The sequence below is a fragment of the Tiliqua scincoides genome, chromosome 4 (genome assembly GCF_035046505.1).
Source record: "Tiliqua scincoides isolate rTilSci1 chromosome 4, rTilSci1.hap2, whole genome shotgun sequence".
NCBI classification, from domain to species: domain Eukaryota; kingdom Metazoa; phylum Chordata; class Lepidosauria; order Squamata; family Scincidae; genus Tiliqua; species Tiliqua scincoides.
This window is the reverse complement of record NC_089824.1, coordinates 168,646,790-168,663,119: the sequence shown is the minus strand read 5'-3', so window position 1 is coordinate 168,663,119 and position 16,330 is coordinate 168,646,790. Positions and strand designations below refer to the sequence as shown.

Genomic DNA, 16,330 nt, shown 5'->3' with positions numbered 1-16,330 from the left:
CAGCACATGGATATCGGAACCTTTCCTGATTTGATCTGCCTCAGCTGGAAAGACTGGTTCTGAATTGTACCTCTGTTCTAGCTTCATCCTAGGGGACCTGCTCCTCTGATTCTGTAAACTGAAGAGGAAAAACTTGCTTTTGGATGTGCTTGACAAAAATCATTAGAATTAAGGACTGTGTTTTAAGGAATGTCCTGGAGACCTTTCTTCCTGACAAGGCATGAATTTAGTGGCAGTGCTGCTGGCTCGCCCGAGGAAGGGCCACACTCTGTACTAAGTGCTTTGCCAGTAGGGACCCTGCCCCTGTACCAGTGGATGTGATCTGGATATTTGTTTTCTATTTGCACAGAGAATGGCTATGCTAGTACAGACGAGGAAGTGTCTGAATTCAGTTTGGCCTCGGAAAGCAGGTAAGTGCACCTGAGAGAAGGAAAGGCAAGTGCGTACAGTTCTTTTTCCTGTGTCTTGTGAGAACTGTTAAACTAAAAAGTGGATGAAGTGGATTTTGTATTATTGACCAATGTAGCCACCTACTAAGTCAGTTTACATTATTTTTTTTCTTTTGAATGGAGGGGTGAACAGGCCTTTCAGTGTCCAGAAATGAAGATGACTCCAACTGAGTGTAGAGCCAGGGCTTTGCTGTCAGGAAAGAGTCTTGGGGGTGGCAGCTGGACTCTCTGTAGTTCTTGGGATAACTGCATGCACCACTCTTTCTTTGTTTTTTCCACAGCTTTTCCCAGTCTTTTTCAATGAAGGGCTCTGCCAGCCAGGATGACTTCAAGTGCAGAGTAAGTTGAAGTTGCCTCCTTTCAATTGTGGTTCTAGGTGCGATATGCCTGAAAAGAGCAGTAGAATCTGAATGGACCTTACAGTGTATTTTAAGCAGTAATTCCTGATGGGGTAAAAAGTCATCAAATGTTGGATTATCCCTGTCATTCTTGCACAGTTAGCTTTTTCTTATGCAGTTGCCTTGTATGGTCAGATTTATATGTAGCTAGTATATTTGAAGCAGTTAATACAAACTTCATCTCGTAAAGCAGTAGAAAAAACTCTGGTATAAATCTGATCACAAGAAAATTTAATCAAGGGAGAAAGAGAAATTCACCATGTGGAGCCTTCATTCTGTGTATGAAACTACAGCAAGACTACCACAATGGTTCTTACTTACTCCCAGTCACTTCTTTGTCTCGTTTCCCTTCTTTTCTAGCTTAGACCAGAAGCTTTCCAATGGTTTTAGTGCCCATCAGAGTCAGATGGCCTTATTCTGTTCTTATGTGTGTGGCTTCCTCTCCTTTTTTGGTGTTTGTGGTGCATTTTGGCAGTTGAGAGGTATTGCTATTCATCTAGAAGTTGTTTCTGTGTTGATCTAGCTCCAATATTCATAGGATATAAAGTCCTGGACTAATGTCTCTCTCCCAGCCACTACTGTATGGAATCATTCTTTTACCAAGAGCAAATATCTTTCCCTGGACAACTGTTCAAACACGCATCGTTCTATTGGTCTTCTTAAACTCTGGCAACCCGGGGTGTACAGCAACTTTGCTAGGGCTCTTCTACATAGCCCAACAACTGCTGCCCAGTGATGTGAGGGGTTTCTGTTGTCTATACTAAATTGCAAATGGTGACTATCCTTAAGTTCACAATTCAAGAGAATTCTGAGAGAAAAGGGACCAAGTGCTGTTATGCTAGTGGTTCTTTCATGGAGTTGGATGGTGTCTTCAAGGCCATCTAGTCCAAGCCCCTGACAGAAGCAGGAAAATCCTCTCTCCAAACCAGAACATCCCCAAAAGATCTTTCACCAGGCTAGTCCAAATGCATTGGCAGCCTGTGAGTAGCTTCTCTATTTGTCAACTTAGTCAATACTCCTTTTCTGGCTCATGCATTGTGGGGCTTTGTTTTAGGGGGAGCCCAAGCTGTCTGGCCAGATGAAAGCTGTGTCTGCAGAGTGCCTGGGACCCACACTGGATATCTCTACGAAGAACATCACCAAGTCATTGGCATCTCTCATGGAGATCAAAGAGGATGGTGTTGGCTTCTCTATCCACGATGCTTACTACAAGGACAAGGTCTCTCGCACCATCAGCCTGCCGACCCGAGGGAGCACATTGTAAGCTGTAGTACTGTTGGCATCATCCTGTATATGGGCCCTGCTGGATAGGCTGGGGTGCAGGTAGCTGCTAACTCAGTCTCAACAAGGCCATGTATCTTGGCACACCTAGCCCCATTTCAGCAGACAGCATTTTTTAGTCATTCTGGGTCAGCAACCAAAATTTCTTTTTTGTTTTGGAATGGAGAGTTGATGGGCAAATGGGTATTGGGCAAGAAGGAGCAGAAGGTGCTTCATGGCTCTGGGACTGGAGGTGGCTTCCTTTTTTCCTGGCAAAGTCTTCCAAAAGGAAAGCAAAATGAGTGATTTCTGCTTCCATGAACCCTGCTTTGTTGGTTTCCTCATTGTTATGAGATCTGTCCCTGACTTTTCCTCTTGGAATTCACTTGGTTTGCAGCTTCCTGTTCTCCTGTTTAGTGCTGTAGTAGTCAGTTAGGATGAACAGGAAAGGTGCCAACCTTTTCCATTCAGGATGCTGGTATAGTAAATGCAGAAACTGAACTGGCACCCAGCATGGTTTCTTTGGAGCTTGGGAGTATTGAGACAGGATCCCCAATTCCCACTGTGATGGCCACTTCAAACATTTAGCATATTCACCAGCGTACGGTCATCCAAGGATTGTAACGTTTTATAATGCATATTAGGGGATCATCTGTCTGAATGGGCCCCCACATCAAAATATCTCTGCACATGCACAGTTAGCTGCAAGAAAAATGCTTTCACCCTTCCCTCCCTAATGTGTGGCTTTGCACATGCTTTTTTAAGTGATATTTTCAAGCTAGTGATTTCCCCATGTGGCTTCTGAGGTGTAATACAGACTGTCCTTGTGTATTGGGCAGAATATTTGAATCTGTTCTGTAACTTCACTCATGTAGTCCTGGCTTGTCACTGAGGGAGACCAACTATGCAAAGGATAATTAATAGCTGCCTCTTCTCTAGCCCTAGGCAGTCCCGTGGCTCCGACACATCACCCCTCACAAGGAGGAAATCCTATGACCGGGGTCAGCCCATCAGGTGAGTGTAAGGAAGGCAGTGTGCATGAGTGACCAACTGACTTTCCAGTTGACAGCCATGCTGATACAGCAAGTCCTCACTTAAAGTTGTTGATAGGTTCTTGGAAACTGCAACTTTAAGCAAATTTTTAATCTTCGACAACTTTGAAACAAAATGACTTATAATGGAATGACTTTAAGTGAGGATTTTGAGTCTTTGATGGAAGAATTTCTCTGGGATGTACTGGCGGAAGATGAGATGTGCAAGGGGCGAGAGAGAGAGAGAGAGATTGTTGCTAATTTGGGGAAAACACTGCATCTTTCCTTCTCATCTAGGACCCCAGATGTTGGATTCACCCCTCCCTCATCCCCTCCCAGCAGGCCACGTAATGACCGCAACGTCTTCTCTCGCCTCACCAGTAACCAGAGCCAGGGCTCAGCACTGGACAAGTAAGACCCATTGAGAGACTACGGGATGCTAGTGTCCTCAGAGCTGCTAATAACAGCAAGAATAAACTGCAAAACTGTTAGCTATAAGTTACTACTATTGGCACTAGAAATATCTATCTTAAGTTTTTTTTGGGGGGGGGCTGTAAATGCTGCACTACCCCATTTGCTCTGGAGTGACCTTCTTGCCACTTCCACCAAGACACAAGGTGCAGTGACCCACAGTTAATATGAAATCTTGCAAATCATGCCGAATGCTTAGATGAAGCCGTCAGGTAAAGGCCTCTTAACTGAGGTCCTTCATCCAAGGCCAGGCACCTTAGTCAGTATGGTCAGCTAGAGAATACCATTGTCAATCCACTGTCTAACCGTAGCTCCACTTCCCTACAATGTTAGTAACAGGGTTAGTGTTAAGAAGTGAGGAAGCTCCTTCCAGTGCTGTCTCACACAGCCTTCTTTTTTTTAACAGTTTACTCAGCACTACGGGGGCAGGGGGGAGGGGCTTGGTCAGCCTTTTCCAGCATAGCAAGGAGAGAATCTTTGAGTTGATCACACCTTGTAGTCAAATCACTTTACTCCATTAAAAGGGCAACTTCTCCAAGTAGGTTAACATGAGTCCTGCTTTACAAATTCCAGCTTCCTACTTTGGACTCTACAGAAAGGGCTAATTGCCTCCCTGCCCCCCCACCCCATTGTGTTGTAGCTTCTAAGGTCACCTGAATGATAACTGCGGCATCATTGATACAGCTGCAGTTAAGAAAATAGAATTTCTGTAAGCTTGGCCACCCTGAGCCTTAAGGGGACAAGCAGCATCCATCCCAAGCATGCCTTTCTGTAGGATGGTCCATATCATACAAGAGACTTACCTCCGAATCTGGCCACTCTCTTTACTTCTTAGTAGTCTTGTACAGGGGTTCTCAGATTTGTGCATATTCTTTCACAAGAGCCACACAGACATTTGAATTTGACCTGTGGTTCAGAATTCAGCATCCTGAGAGTCTCTGCTTTAATTTTTTAAGCACCTTTCTCACCCTTAAGGCTACCAGGACAGGCTTGCGATGAAGCACCTAGTCACATCTCAGAAGGTTTCTGCTCCTGCCCCCTCTGCCCCTCTGAGCCTTTCTGTTTGTGGTCTGTTGTCCTTTGTCTGCCTGCTAGCTTGAATGCAATAACCACCCTCCCTCTTCTGACTTTTGCTACTGGCTCTCCTCCTGGTTTTAATTACCCATAATCCTGCTAATTTTCTGTCCCTAGGTCTGATGACAGTGACTCCTCTGTCTCGGAGGTGCTGAGGTATAAAACTTACTGTTTATTATATAACTCTTGCTTTCCTTTTTTCTTGTTCTTGCTCCTCTCCCTGCATTTAAAGTCTTCCTGTAACCAAACCCTGCGTGATGTTTCTTTCCTTGTGTTGCTTCTACTTGCTGAGTACTAGATTGGCCTTCCCAGGTCCCTCCAGAATGTTCTGTCAGGTCCGCTTAGGTTCCCTGGTGCAATATTGCTGCTTCCATCTTGTGGGTTGCTCCTAATTTTCTCTTAATAATGTGAGCAACTCCTGCCCCTCCCACATAGTTGGGGCAGATCATGTGGTTAAGCACCAAACCATGAACACTTGCATGTTTCTGAAAGTCTCTCTGCTCCCAGGATTTAGAGGTTCCAACCTGTGTCATGTATGTTAGACTAGGCCAGTCACAGGCTCCTGCTTGTGCATGCCTGTGGGTAGTAACCAGAGTTAGGAGCTAATGAATTTCATGCACTGTAATTGTTTCCCTGACTTCGTGAATCTAATCTTTTGAGTGGTGGCATTTTATTTTAGAAGCCTAAGACATTTCTAACCCTTGTGGTGACAGAAAAAGACTAGGAAATGTGTGGACCCTCTTTTTCACGGCCGTTTTGGACTCTGAACTTCTTCTCCACAGCTTGCAACTCCCACATTCTTGTCGGTCCTGTCCTATGCAGGCTGTTATTCCCAGTGCCCCATGTGTCCCAGTGTCCCGTGTGTACCTCGACCAAAAGTCCAGTCTGTTCTGCCCTCCCTTTAAACTGTAGAAGCTGCTGCTCTCTTAGCACCTTGAATTGTGTTCAGGTCGCCTGGAGAACTTTTGTCATAACATTCTGGGATGTTGAGAAGATGCTCGGCTTCTCTGTGTTTCAGGGCCAACCTGAAAGTTACATTAAGAGTGTACTGGATGTTGTTCAGCTTAGCTTTACTTTTCTGCAGCTACAATGGTAGGATGGTAGGGATCTCTTTGTCCGTGCTGTGGGTCCTGATCCAGATCACACTCCCTTGTGGCTGCTATTCTTCCTGAAAAAGAAACTTCCATTGGCATCTGTGGGAATGTCCCTCCTGGAGCATATAGGAGCCATAAGGGAACCTGATCTTTATTAGGGGCATGGTGGGGGTAAAAGATTATCCTCCCCTCCCCTGTACTGTCCATACATACATATTTAATTCACCCTCTCATCCCATTGCCCAACTGGTATTGCTGAAGCAAAACAAAAAGCCACCCCCTCCCAGTGCTTGTGAGTCTGAACGCCTCTCTTGTTAAGCCAGCAGTGGGCGTGTGTGTGTTGTGCCCAGTAGTTGAACTATCAGTGGGTGCGTAGAAATGTGCAGAACTTGTCAGAGCCATGCCTTATTTCACTGCCAAAGAAGTAGGCGTTTTGAGGAGCTGATGAGCCTTGGGAGCATTAAATCTATACTGTGGGTTTGGGGCATAGCAAAATCCATCTTTGACACACCCTAAGACAGTGGTTCTCAAACTCTCATGGAGAGCTTGAGCTGCAGTAAGTGTGTGCAGGGGCAGGAGGAAGGCAGCTACGTGACCCGCTAGATTGAGCCACTTTGGAGGGCTTCAGGAGCTTGCTGCCACTTACCTCTCCTGGGGGTGCAGAGAGTCCCCGCACCAGCCTCTGCAGGATCCATGCTGCAGAGTCAATAAAAATTGCAATCATGGCCACTTCGAATGCAAAACCGAAAGTTGTAGCAATCATGATTTTGAGGGTCTCTGCAGCGTGCAGCCCATTCTAAGACCTTGGGGGGGTTAAATCATCACTTCCAGTTTTCAGCCAGAAACCAGAAGTGATGTTTAAAGGCCTTCTGAGGGCTGGGAATGCCACATGTGGCATTGCCAGCCCTCTGAATACCTCTAGGGAGAGTCAGCGGATCCAGGTGGCCCTTGGAGCAGGCTGGTGGGGTGGCACTGGCACCCCCGCCATGCCGCCCAAGGTCACTTGTACCTGTGGACCCCCCTCCCCAAACACTACTGCATGAGATGCAATACCCTAAGGCAGAGGTTCTTTGCCTTTTGTTCCTCATGCACCTCAGGAGAATTTTGAATTGCTGGCATACTCCCCCAAACTATGAATATTTTGTTCATTTTATTTCAGATATTGATTGTTGTTTTCCTGAAATTGCATTGAACGTAAATGGCGAAAAGTGAGACTTTAAAGAAACAGTAACTTTCATTCATAGTAAAAACATTTGTCCACTTCATAGAATTTGAAGAAATTAAAAAACGCATGAGCAGAATAAATGAGAAGGCCAAAAACAATATATTTCTTATTGTACCCAGTAAGAAAATGTGGGCTTTTGTTTGCCCGTCAGTAATTGGGTCCAAATTCAGTTGAAAAAAATTCATCCTCTAGTCAAAAAATGTGTATCAAGTCATTTTTTTTGTAATTCTGGGAGCAACTCATGCATCCTCTGGATCCCTTTCTCAAATTCCCTAGGAGTGTAGGTATCAGAGATTAAGAACCCCTGCCCTATTGGGACCAAGTAGGTGTTTGATAGTTCAGTCTCTTGAATTTGCATGTTCTTTCAGAGCCAAAACAAAGTAGATGATTACATAAAGAGGCAGAGAACTCCGTGGGCATGGTGCTTAAAGGACAGCACTCAGAACAGGACTATGTTGGTTAGATCACGTCCAGATACACTTTGAGGCTCAGGTTGACATTCGGTTTTTCAGAAGCAAAGTAGCAGATATAGACCTAATAGCGCTATTGATGCCAACCTAAGCAAAAGCCCAGGTGTGAGTGTCCAGGGCCCGATCAATATGGTCAAGATTTCTGACTTGTAATGACACAAGTGTAGAATGCCTTGTCTCTTTCAGTTTTAGAAGATTGTGCTGAGAACTTGGTGATCTGCTCTTCAGCTTGAACCTGCATGTGCCTACCTACTTGCCTTTTTCTTGAAGCTTGATATGAGTCAGACCCTTCTAGCAGGCCACATCTCTTGATCGCATGAATTCCCCCATGCATGATAGGATGGTCTTAAGAGGTCTGCTTGTTTCAGCTGGAGGAAGCCTCTCTCTCAGTCATTCTCTTTTTCTCCCATGCAAGGGGTATCATCAACCCAGTAGGAGGTTCCAGGAGTGCCCGGACAGCCCCACTGCAGTGCATTTCTGTGGCAGAAGGACACACCAAACCTGTTCTTTGCCTGGATGCTACCGACGAGTTGTTGTTCACTGGATCCAAAGGTGTGTGTGGAAAAAGAGCAGGGTTTGCTTCTGATGGCTTAGGGCTGATTTAAGTGTTACAGGCCCCCACATCGACACTTTCCTGTGTGGCTCTTGTATGATAATGATGATATTTAAAAGCCTTTTCATCATATGAATCGACCAATCTTCTGAACGCACCTTCATTTCAGTGCCTGTGGTCGCTTAAGGTCGGTTTACAAGGTTTTAAAATCTTATGCCTGCCATCCACTGCATTGCCCCAGGAAGCACTTTTCGGCACCCTCAGTATTTTTTAGATTCTGTGTTGTGGTGAGTGCTGTTCACATTAGAAAAGTCAAGTATGTCAAGCCCAGTCACTCACTAAGTATATTGTCTAGTGTCGCCCTGAGGCACATGAAATGGTTCCCCACATAGATGGAGTGACCACCAAAAGGCAGCAGATTTCAGCAGCCTCCAAGAGGTCTTTTAGCTATCAAGCACTTCCACCATTTTCTAGGATTACTAAGCAAACTCAGGTGCTTTGTTCCCTGGTAAGAAACAGAGTGGTAGCCAGTCATGTACATCTGTTAAGACCATGTCCGTCTTTTCTAAAAAAAAAAGAAGAATGTGCACCTGCTGGACAATTCAGATGTGATCTTCAAGTTAAAATGGGCTGTATCCCATCTGACATGAGGCATCTTCACTTTTAAAAATAAGCTAGACCAGCATTTCTCAAAGTGTACTCCTAGGAGCCCTAGGGCTTCCTGAATCCCCTTCAGGGGCTTCACAAGCACACCATAAGTGGCCACCATCAGTCTCTGCTCAGCTTACCCATCTGTCTCTCTGACTTCTCCTGTTCATGATCTCTCCTTTATTCCCCTCCTGTTCTGGCCCTTTGCCATTATTTGACATTGGCTTGGTGTAGCACCACTCTGCATGTGCTCTGGGAGCTCCCCAAGACTCTATGCATGTGCCAGTGGAGCTCCCTGAGACCACTGACATACCTAGGGGGTCAAGGATGCAAATACCCCGGGGTGCCATGCCTGTTGGGGGGGGGTGGCACCTTCCTCACCCCTGTCCAAAGGTTTTTTGAGGGCTGGGATACCACATGAAGATTCCCCGGCCCTCAGAGGGCCTTAAAATGTTACTTGGCTTTAGAAGGCCTTCTGAGAACCGAGAAGTCTACATGCGCCTTTTCCAGCCTCCCAAAGGTCTTCTAAGAGCTTTAAAACATCACTTCCAGTTTTCTTTGGAAAATTGGAAATGACATTTTAAGGCCTTCTGAAGGCCTGAGATGGCCCCTGGACACAACCGATGGGGGGGGGGGGGGGTCCTGTGGTCCTGACCCCAGGCAGCATAGGGGCCAGGATCGCAATTGCCTGAGACTCCATTCCAGAGTGTAAAGGGCTCTGGAGACCAAAATATTTGAGAACTACTGTGTTAGACAAAACTTATTTCTTTGTATTACTGAAGGAATATGTTGTTGCCTAAGACAGGGAGGTGGCTTCCTGTTCTCTGGGAATTGGGATCAATACCAAGGTTACTTAAGTGTTATCTTTTTTCCAAAGATCGAAGCTGCAAAATGTGGAACTTGGTGACGGGCCAAGAGATTGCCTCTTTGAAAGGTCATCCAAACAACGTTGTCTCCATAAAGTACTGCAGCCACTCTGGCCTGGTGTTCACTGTCTCTACCTCTTACATCAAAGTGTGGGATATCCGGGATTCTGCAAAGTGTATCCGCACCCTCACGTAAATTCTCCATTTTATTTTTCAGAGTCTCTCTAAGCCGTAGCATAGGCTGTGCAGGGTTTCTAAATGGGATTTAGGAACACGCTTTAGCCCTGGTTACTAATGAGCATATATTACCCCTTGAGGCAGGAGGAATTCAACTAGGTGATCCTGCAGTCCACTCCCCATTGCTCAGTTAAGACTAATATTTGAACAGCCGTATGCTTTCATTGGCTGTTGGAGTGGTTTTACCTATGCTATGCCCTTTGTTCATTGGAACTGAATGAGTACGTAGCTAAAGCTTCCAGTATGCAGATGCAGTCCCTTTTCCTACATCCCAGCCAGAAAGCTCCATCTCCAGATCCCTACCAAATTGCATCTACTCAGTGGCTCTCTGTCAGTTATATAACACTTTGTTCTAGTAGTCTGCTAGAACTGCTCCCGGCTAGAGAGGAGGAAGTTTCTCACTTTGACTCCATTGGGTTGTCCCTGCCTGTGTGACGTAACCCCTTACTGAGGAGGAAAAAGGAGAAGGGAAGTTCAAATATCATGTTACAATTTTTAGTAGTGGACAATTGTTAATAAGGTTGGACAAAGGTGAGAAATAGATCCCTTCCTAGGACTGTGGGTTTTATAACCTCCTGCTGCCCCCAGATCCGTGTGAGAGTTCTGACATTGCATAGATGAGTGAATATACATCCTGAAGCTCTGTGTTCACCTCCTCCAAAAGGCAACTGTGAAACTGCAGTCTCTCCCTTGCCACCCAGTTTGTTTATTTAAAAGATTTATACCCCACATTACCAGAGCAGAACTCGCGGTGGCTTACCATCAGTTGAACTTGAGTCATGATACTGTGAGATCCTTCACTGTCTTCCCTGTCAATTTCAGTTGTTTTCTTTTTATCTGTGCTTTAGCTCCTCCGGCCAAGTAATTTCAGGAGATGCCTGTGCTGGGACCTCCACTCGCACCATCACCAGTGTGCAAGGCGAGCACCAGATCAATCAGATTGCACTTAATCCCACAGGCACCATGCTTTACTCAGCCACCGGCAACTCTGTCCGCATCTGGGAGTTGAACAGGTCAGAGAGAAAACCAGGAGCCATGTTGTCTCTAGGGTATCTGGGAGCATCTCATGGTGGGCAGTACAGGCTGGAAAAGAAAGATTGCCCGCAGCAGATTTGTTAGATGGTGGGGTGGGGAGGGGAGGACAGGTTTGGTCTGCCCATAATCCTACCCTACTCTTTAAATGTGCAAGAGTGCCCAGAGAGAATGGCAAGAGGCTGTGGCTGTACCCAAACCCTTCAAATTACCAGACTGAGGGTTCCAGGCAGTACTTGTAATGCAGTCATTTTATTTAACTCTATAGAATCTTTTGTGTCTGGAATTTCCTGTGCAGGGGAATGGAAGAAGAGTCCTGTCAACACTTGGTTTTGAATTAAAGCTCCTACTCTTAGACTCTGACCACTTTTCTTTTTTGACTAGACTGCAGCCCATTGGAAAGCTGACAGGCCATATTGGACCTGTGATGTGTCTCACCGTGAACAGGACTGCCACTAACCATGACTTGGTCATCACAGGGTCAAAAGATCACTATGTCAAGGTATTACACAGAATAAGTTGTGTCTTGCTGAGGGCAATGTCGGCAGCATCCTTCAGAGCACCCCTTATTTCTTCCTGTTTGCCAGCGCATTTCCTCGTTTATCAGTGACCAGAAGCCTTTCAGTATCAGTGGGAAAAAGTGTGTTTCTGAAACCTCCTTTAAAAACACCAAAACCTCAACAACCACAGCTTTCAGTATAGTAAGGGGGCTAAACTGGTGCTGTGGCTTAGTGTTCTCTCTTACTTCCTACTCAAAAGAAAGGTACAATAACACTCTTGAGATCTTTGTTAGGACTAGTCCTAACATTCATAACTAGTCTGAAGCATTCCATTTTCTCCATGAGTACATGTATAAGTCTTGTGCTGATGGTATGACTTATGTTGGTTTTGGAATAGAAATCAATCCTTTAAAGTTTTCTCTATCAGGAGGAAGGGAATGGAAAATAGATGGTATGGGAGAAATTCACTGGTGGTTTAAGCTCTGCTTAGTGCGACAGCTAATATTTATTTGCTTGAAGACAGACTGCTCATGGAGAGGACAACACAGCAGGAACTGGCCAATTACAATTGAGTGTCACAGTCATTCTTAAGTGAATACTGCTGGTGATCTGTATTGTCTTCCCCTTGCAAAATATCCTGGCTGATGCCACGTATGGCACACATTGCCAGAAGTCCAGTTTTTGCTAATTCACATCTTTGTCCCTAGCCATTTTGTTCCATATCATGTAGCTTTCCTTTTAAAAGGGTTGCTTGGGTGGGTCTGCCGAGGGCCCCTTTTGTTCTCAAGAAATATGGGCATGTAGTGCAAGGCTTCTTGCTGAGATTGAGCCTGGGCAGTGAGATTTGAGTGGCTGCTTTTCTGAGTGCTCCTGTCTTGCAGATGTTTGAGATCGCAGAAGGTGTCGGTGGGAATGTCGGCCCTACTCACAACTTTGAGCCCCCACATTATGATGGCATTGAATGCCTAGCAATTCAGGGAGATGTTCTCTTCAGTGGCTCCAGGGACAATGGGATCAAGAAATGGGACCTGGAGCAGCAGGAGCTCATCCAGGTAGGGATAGGAGTATGAACGAGAAAGGGGAGTCTGTTACATTTGCAAAGACCAAGGGAGAGGTTTGCAAGTACAGTAGAACCTCCAGAGTTGACCACCTCTCTATAATGACCACCTCCTTAAGTTGACCACATTTGCACAGACAGACACTGCATATACACTATGGGAGACCAACCTGCCTATACTGACCACCTCTGTAAGTTGTATCTTGACCACTTCAACCATTGCACAGAGTATTAATTTACCCTCCGTAAGTTGCCCACTGAACGCGATACTGTGGGCCTGTGTTTTGTCCAGTTTGTCCCATCTTGGAAAAGCAAGAAGCCGTGTGACAATCCCTCCCCTACACCCCATAGCGCGTGTATGAAAGGGTTTTTATAGGTGGGCACACTGTACATAGCCAACAGACCTGCGCCGGCTGCCGATTGTACCAGGACATGTACCAAGTTGTGAGGGACATGAGGTTGCTTGTATGTACATAGTGAAGCCACTGTCCTTTCACTTTGATTCCCATCACCAGTGCATTACTTTACACTTATATTGAAACACCCCCCCTGGGGGCTGGGGATAAGAATAGGCCCTCAGTTTGGCTGTACTTGTCGTAAGAGGCGACTGAACAGCCACCGGGTAGATGGGACTCGTCAGCCTGGGAAGGCAGGTCATCTGAGAGAAGGAAAACTCTGATTCCAAACCTCCACTGCCTTGTGGCTACATCCAGTTATGGAAAAGGCTTCAGGAGTCAACCTTGAGGCAAAATCCGGAGCCGGAGTCCCTGAGGCAGTTCATGGCTGAACACAGTCATGTTCTGGCAACTTCTGCGACGCTGCTGGAACCAAACATATTGGCTTCTGCCTTTCCATTGGACCATTTCAGCGACGTGGAGAGGGGGGATTTGCTGCATGGGTAATAGCCTATCCTCCATACCTACTTTACCCAGGCTTCGCGCACTGGATAGGACACTGTTCCAGAGCCACCATTCAGAGCGTGACACCATGGTCTTCCGAGACTGAAGGATGCCAACCTGCATATTGAAACACAACTGCTATTTTGCTGCCTATTCTCCCGGTTTGGAGAGATCCTTCTGGAGCACTTCACAATCCCTTCTGGTCTTCACCACTCAGAAAAGTTTAGTGTCATCCACAAACTTGTCCACCTCCCTGCTTATCCCTGTTTCCAGGCCATTTATGAAGATGTTGAAAAGCACCAGTCCCAGGACAGATCCTTGAGGCACTCCATTTTTCACCTCTCTACACTTTTTTTTTTCAATTGCCCATTGACACCCACTCTCTGTTTCCTGGTCCTCAACCAGTTCCCAATCCATGAGAGGACCTGTCCTCTTATTCCCTGACTGTGGAGTCTTCTCCACGGCCTTTTGTGAGGAACTATATCAAACACCTTCTGGCATTTAGTGAATCTGAGGAGACCCAGTGGAGACCAGGCAGCCTAAGTAAAAAAAAGTGTGTTTTTTTAGCTGTTGGGGCTATGTAACATGCTGTGGGCTGGCAAGGGATAGCATTGGTCTGCCTGTCTGCTATGAAACCAAGTATTTTTTTTACTATTTTTTTTAAGCTTATGAATTTTCAGGGGTTTTTTTAAACACTGATTGTGGGCTGTTTATTCTCTGTCTCTTGATATAGATATAGATGATATAAATAGTAAGCATCACAAGAGGATCAATTCTCATTGATATTTGCAATAAAACTTTTTAAAAATCCAATCTAAATAATAACTTGGCCTTGCATTTGTTTTCCTGGGAGCTAAACATGATAATATTTAAATGCCTTTTTTTCTGGTATGTTGACCACCTCCCTATGTTGACCAATGTCCTCTAGTCCCTTGGGTGGTCAACTTAAAGTGGTTCTACTGTATTTTGTTTTTATGGTGCGCATTACGCTGGAGATGTTAACATGCAGGTGCTATATTAATTTCTCTCATGGAGCAGGGGCAAGCAAGCCACATGCTGATATCTCTCCGTGCACACTATGAGGCCATCCTCCAGAAATGAATATTTCAGATTTCCCGGAGATCAGACTTTCTGGATATAAAGTATCCACATCGTATGCAGATCCCAGTCCCCCTGCATTAATCACCTATTATTGTATTAATCTTAAGAAATATTGTGTGTGCTTTTGGGGGCCATGGTGATCAGAGAACAGATCTTTGGGGTTTTTTTGGAGTGGATTATTTTTGTGTAAGGATTTTTCCTTCTGCTAGCAGTCCTGCTCCCACCACACCATGCCAGTGTGCTTGAGGTACAGTCATAGGTGCAACATGGATTGTAGGTTGTGGTAGTACAACTAGCCCTGGGGCACATCTGTGCCATTCTGTGGACTGTTCTTAAGTTGAATTGTTAAGGCTACTTTAAAAGCTCAAGCATGCCCTGCAGTACTATTACCCCTTCTAAACTCCTGCATGTGGATCCCATAATGGGTACCAGTTGTGGAGTTCCTTTTTGTTTGGTTTTAGGCCTCTTTCCTGTAATTCTTTTTGTTAACCCTTTAATACTATCTTTCCTAAGGGCTTTGTAAGCAGAATGTTGTATGTGAGAACAGGACAATAAGCCGCTGCCAATTCAGATTATTTTCCCCCTTTTTTAGCAAATCCCCAACGCACACAAAGATTGGGTTTGTGCTTTGGCCTTTGTGCCTAGCCGGCCGATGCTGCTGAGCGCCTGTCGTGGTGGGACAGTGAAGGTCTGGAATGTTGATAACTTCACACCTGTTGGGGACATTAAGGGGCATGACAGTCCCATCAATGCCATCTGCACCAATTCAAAGCACATATTCACAGCTTCCAGGTGAGTGTTTGGGGCTGCAGTCTTCCTTGTACCACAGGAAGGTCATGAACCACTTTACCACTTCATCCCACCAGCTGCAATAAACCAGGGTTTCATTAGAAACAAGCTGGTTACAGACTTAAGCTAGCTGGTTGAGGCATTGCTTCTGTGGCCACCCTGCTCACAGCTGTCCCCACAATACAGCAGAGTCTGTCTTGCCACTGTAGGACATCCCAGAGCCACCAATGCGGCTCACACGATGCTTCCTTGTTTGTACAGTAGTAGTTCCTGTACAACCTCACATTAGAGTATCTTCTTATGTACCCAGTGGCTAATACACAAGTTAATCAAGACCTGCCTCTCCATGAGGCAGAGTAAGGTGGTTTCTCAGTAAGAACAGGCTGAGAGTGTAGCTGCTGAACACTGAGTCACCTGCCCCTGTCACATGGAGATTCTGGCAGAGTTGGGAGTGGAATGCTAGCCAGCACCCAAGGCTTGGCAAGAGGGTGTACCCTGGGGAGGGCAATCTGGACCGCTTCACTCACTCTCCTCCCTTGTGGATTCTCTGATCTCCTCTTTTCCGACCATGTTTCTTTTTTCCTTTTCTGTCTTCCTCTTTTCTCTCTCTTTCTCTCTGTTTCTCTGTGTCACAGTGACTTCCGGGTAAAGTTGTGGACTTACGTGCCTGGGCTCACCCCCTGCCTTCCACGACGCGTCCTTGCCATCAAGGGCCGTGCCGCCAGTCTGCCTTGACCCTCCTGTTTCCTCTTCTCTCCTGCTCACTCTTTCTTGCTGTGTTTTCGTCCCTCCCCCCTTTCTCTCTTCCCCAACCTTCTCTCTGCGAGCTGATCTCAGCTGCTTCTTAACGGTATGCAATACTTGCTTTTCTTCTCTTTTAGGGGGCCCCTTTTGTTCACTCACTCCCCAGTCCACCTCCAAAATGGGAATTGAAAGCCCATCTCACTTTCTTCCCTGGTCTGCCAGCTTGACTGCATTAGTAAAGCTGCATGCTTCACTTGGAAGACAAGTGTCCCATAAAGTCTGTTTAGGATTGGAATGTATGGGTCAGTTGGTGGTTCGGTGAAGAGGCATGCTGCACAGGGCAGTGCCACAAGCACCTCCATTCTAAGCTTGGTTTTGCAGTAAGGGAAGATAATTCAGATATCTCTATTACTAGAAAGAGGGAAGCCAGTT

At 45.8% G+C, this 16,330-nt stretch overlaps 1 protein-coding gene across 1 annotated transcript in view; it reads left to right on the top strand.

Annotated features, from left to right (window-relative positions):
• The window catches only part of KIF21B (kinesin family member 21B), a 78,957-nt gene extending 63,068 nt beyond the window's left edge, over positions 1–15,889 (top strand). The window contains exons 23-35 of the mRNA XM_066623843.1: positions 350–410; positions 731–788; positions 1,902–2,107; positions 3,047–3,121; positions 3,436–3,549; positions 4,801–4,839; positions 7,888–8,024; positions 9,551–9,731; positions 10,625–10,789; positions 11,193–11,310; positions 12,190–12,360; positions 14,958–15,157; positions 15,790–15,889. Of these exons, the coding sequence (XP_066479940.1) occupies positions 350–410; positions 731–788; positions 1,902–2,107; positions 3,047–3,121; positions 3,436–3,549; positions 4,801–4,839; positions 7,888–8,024; positions 9,551–9,731; positions 10,625–10,789; positions 11,193–11,310; positions 12,190–12,360; positions 14,958–15,157; positions 15,790–15,889 (1,625 nt within the window). The remainder of the gene's footprint in view (positions 1–349; positions 411–730; positions 789–1,901; positions 2,108–3,046; positions 3,122–3,435; positions 3,550–4,800; positions 4,840–7,887; positions 8,025–9,550; positions 9,732–10,624; positions 10,790–11,192; positions 11,311–12,189; positions 12,361–14,957; positions 15,158–15,789) is intronic.
• The last annotated feature ends 441 nt before the right edge of the window (positions 15,890–16,330 follow it).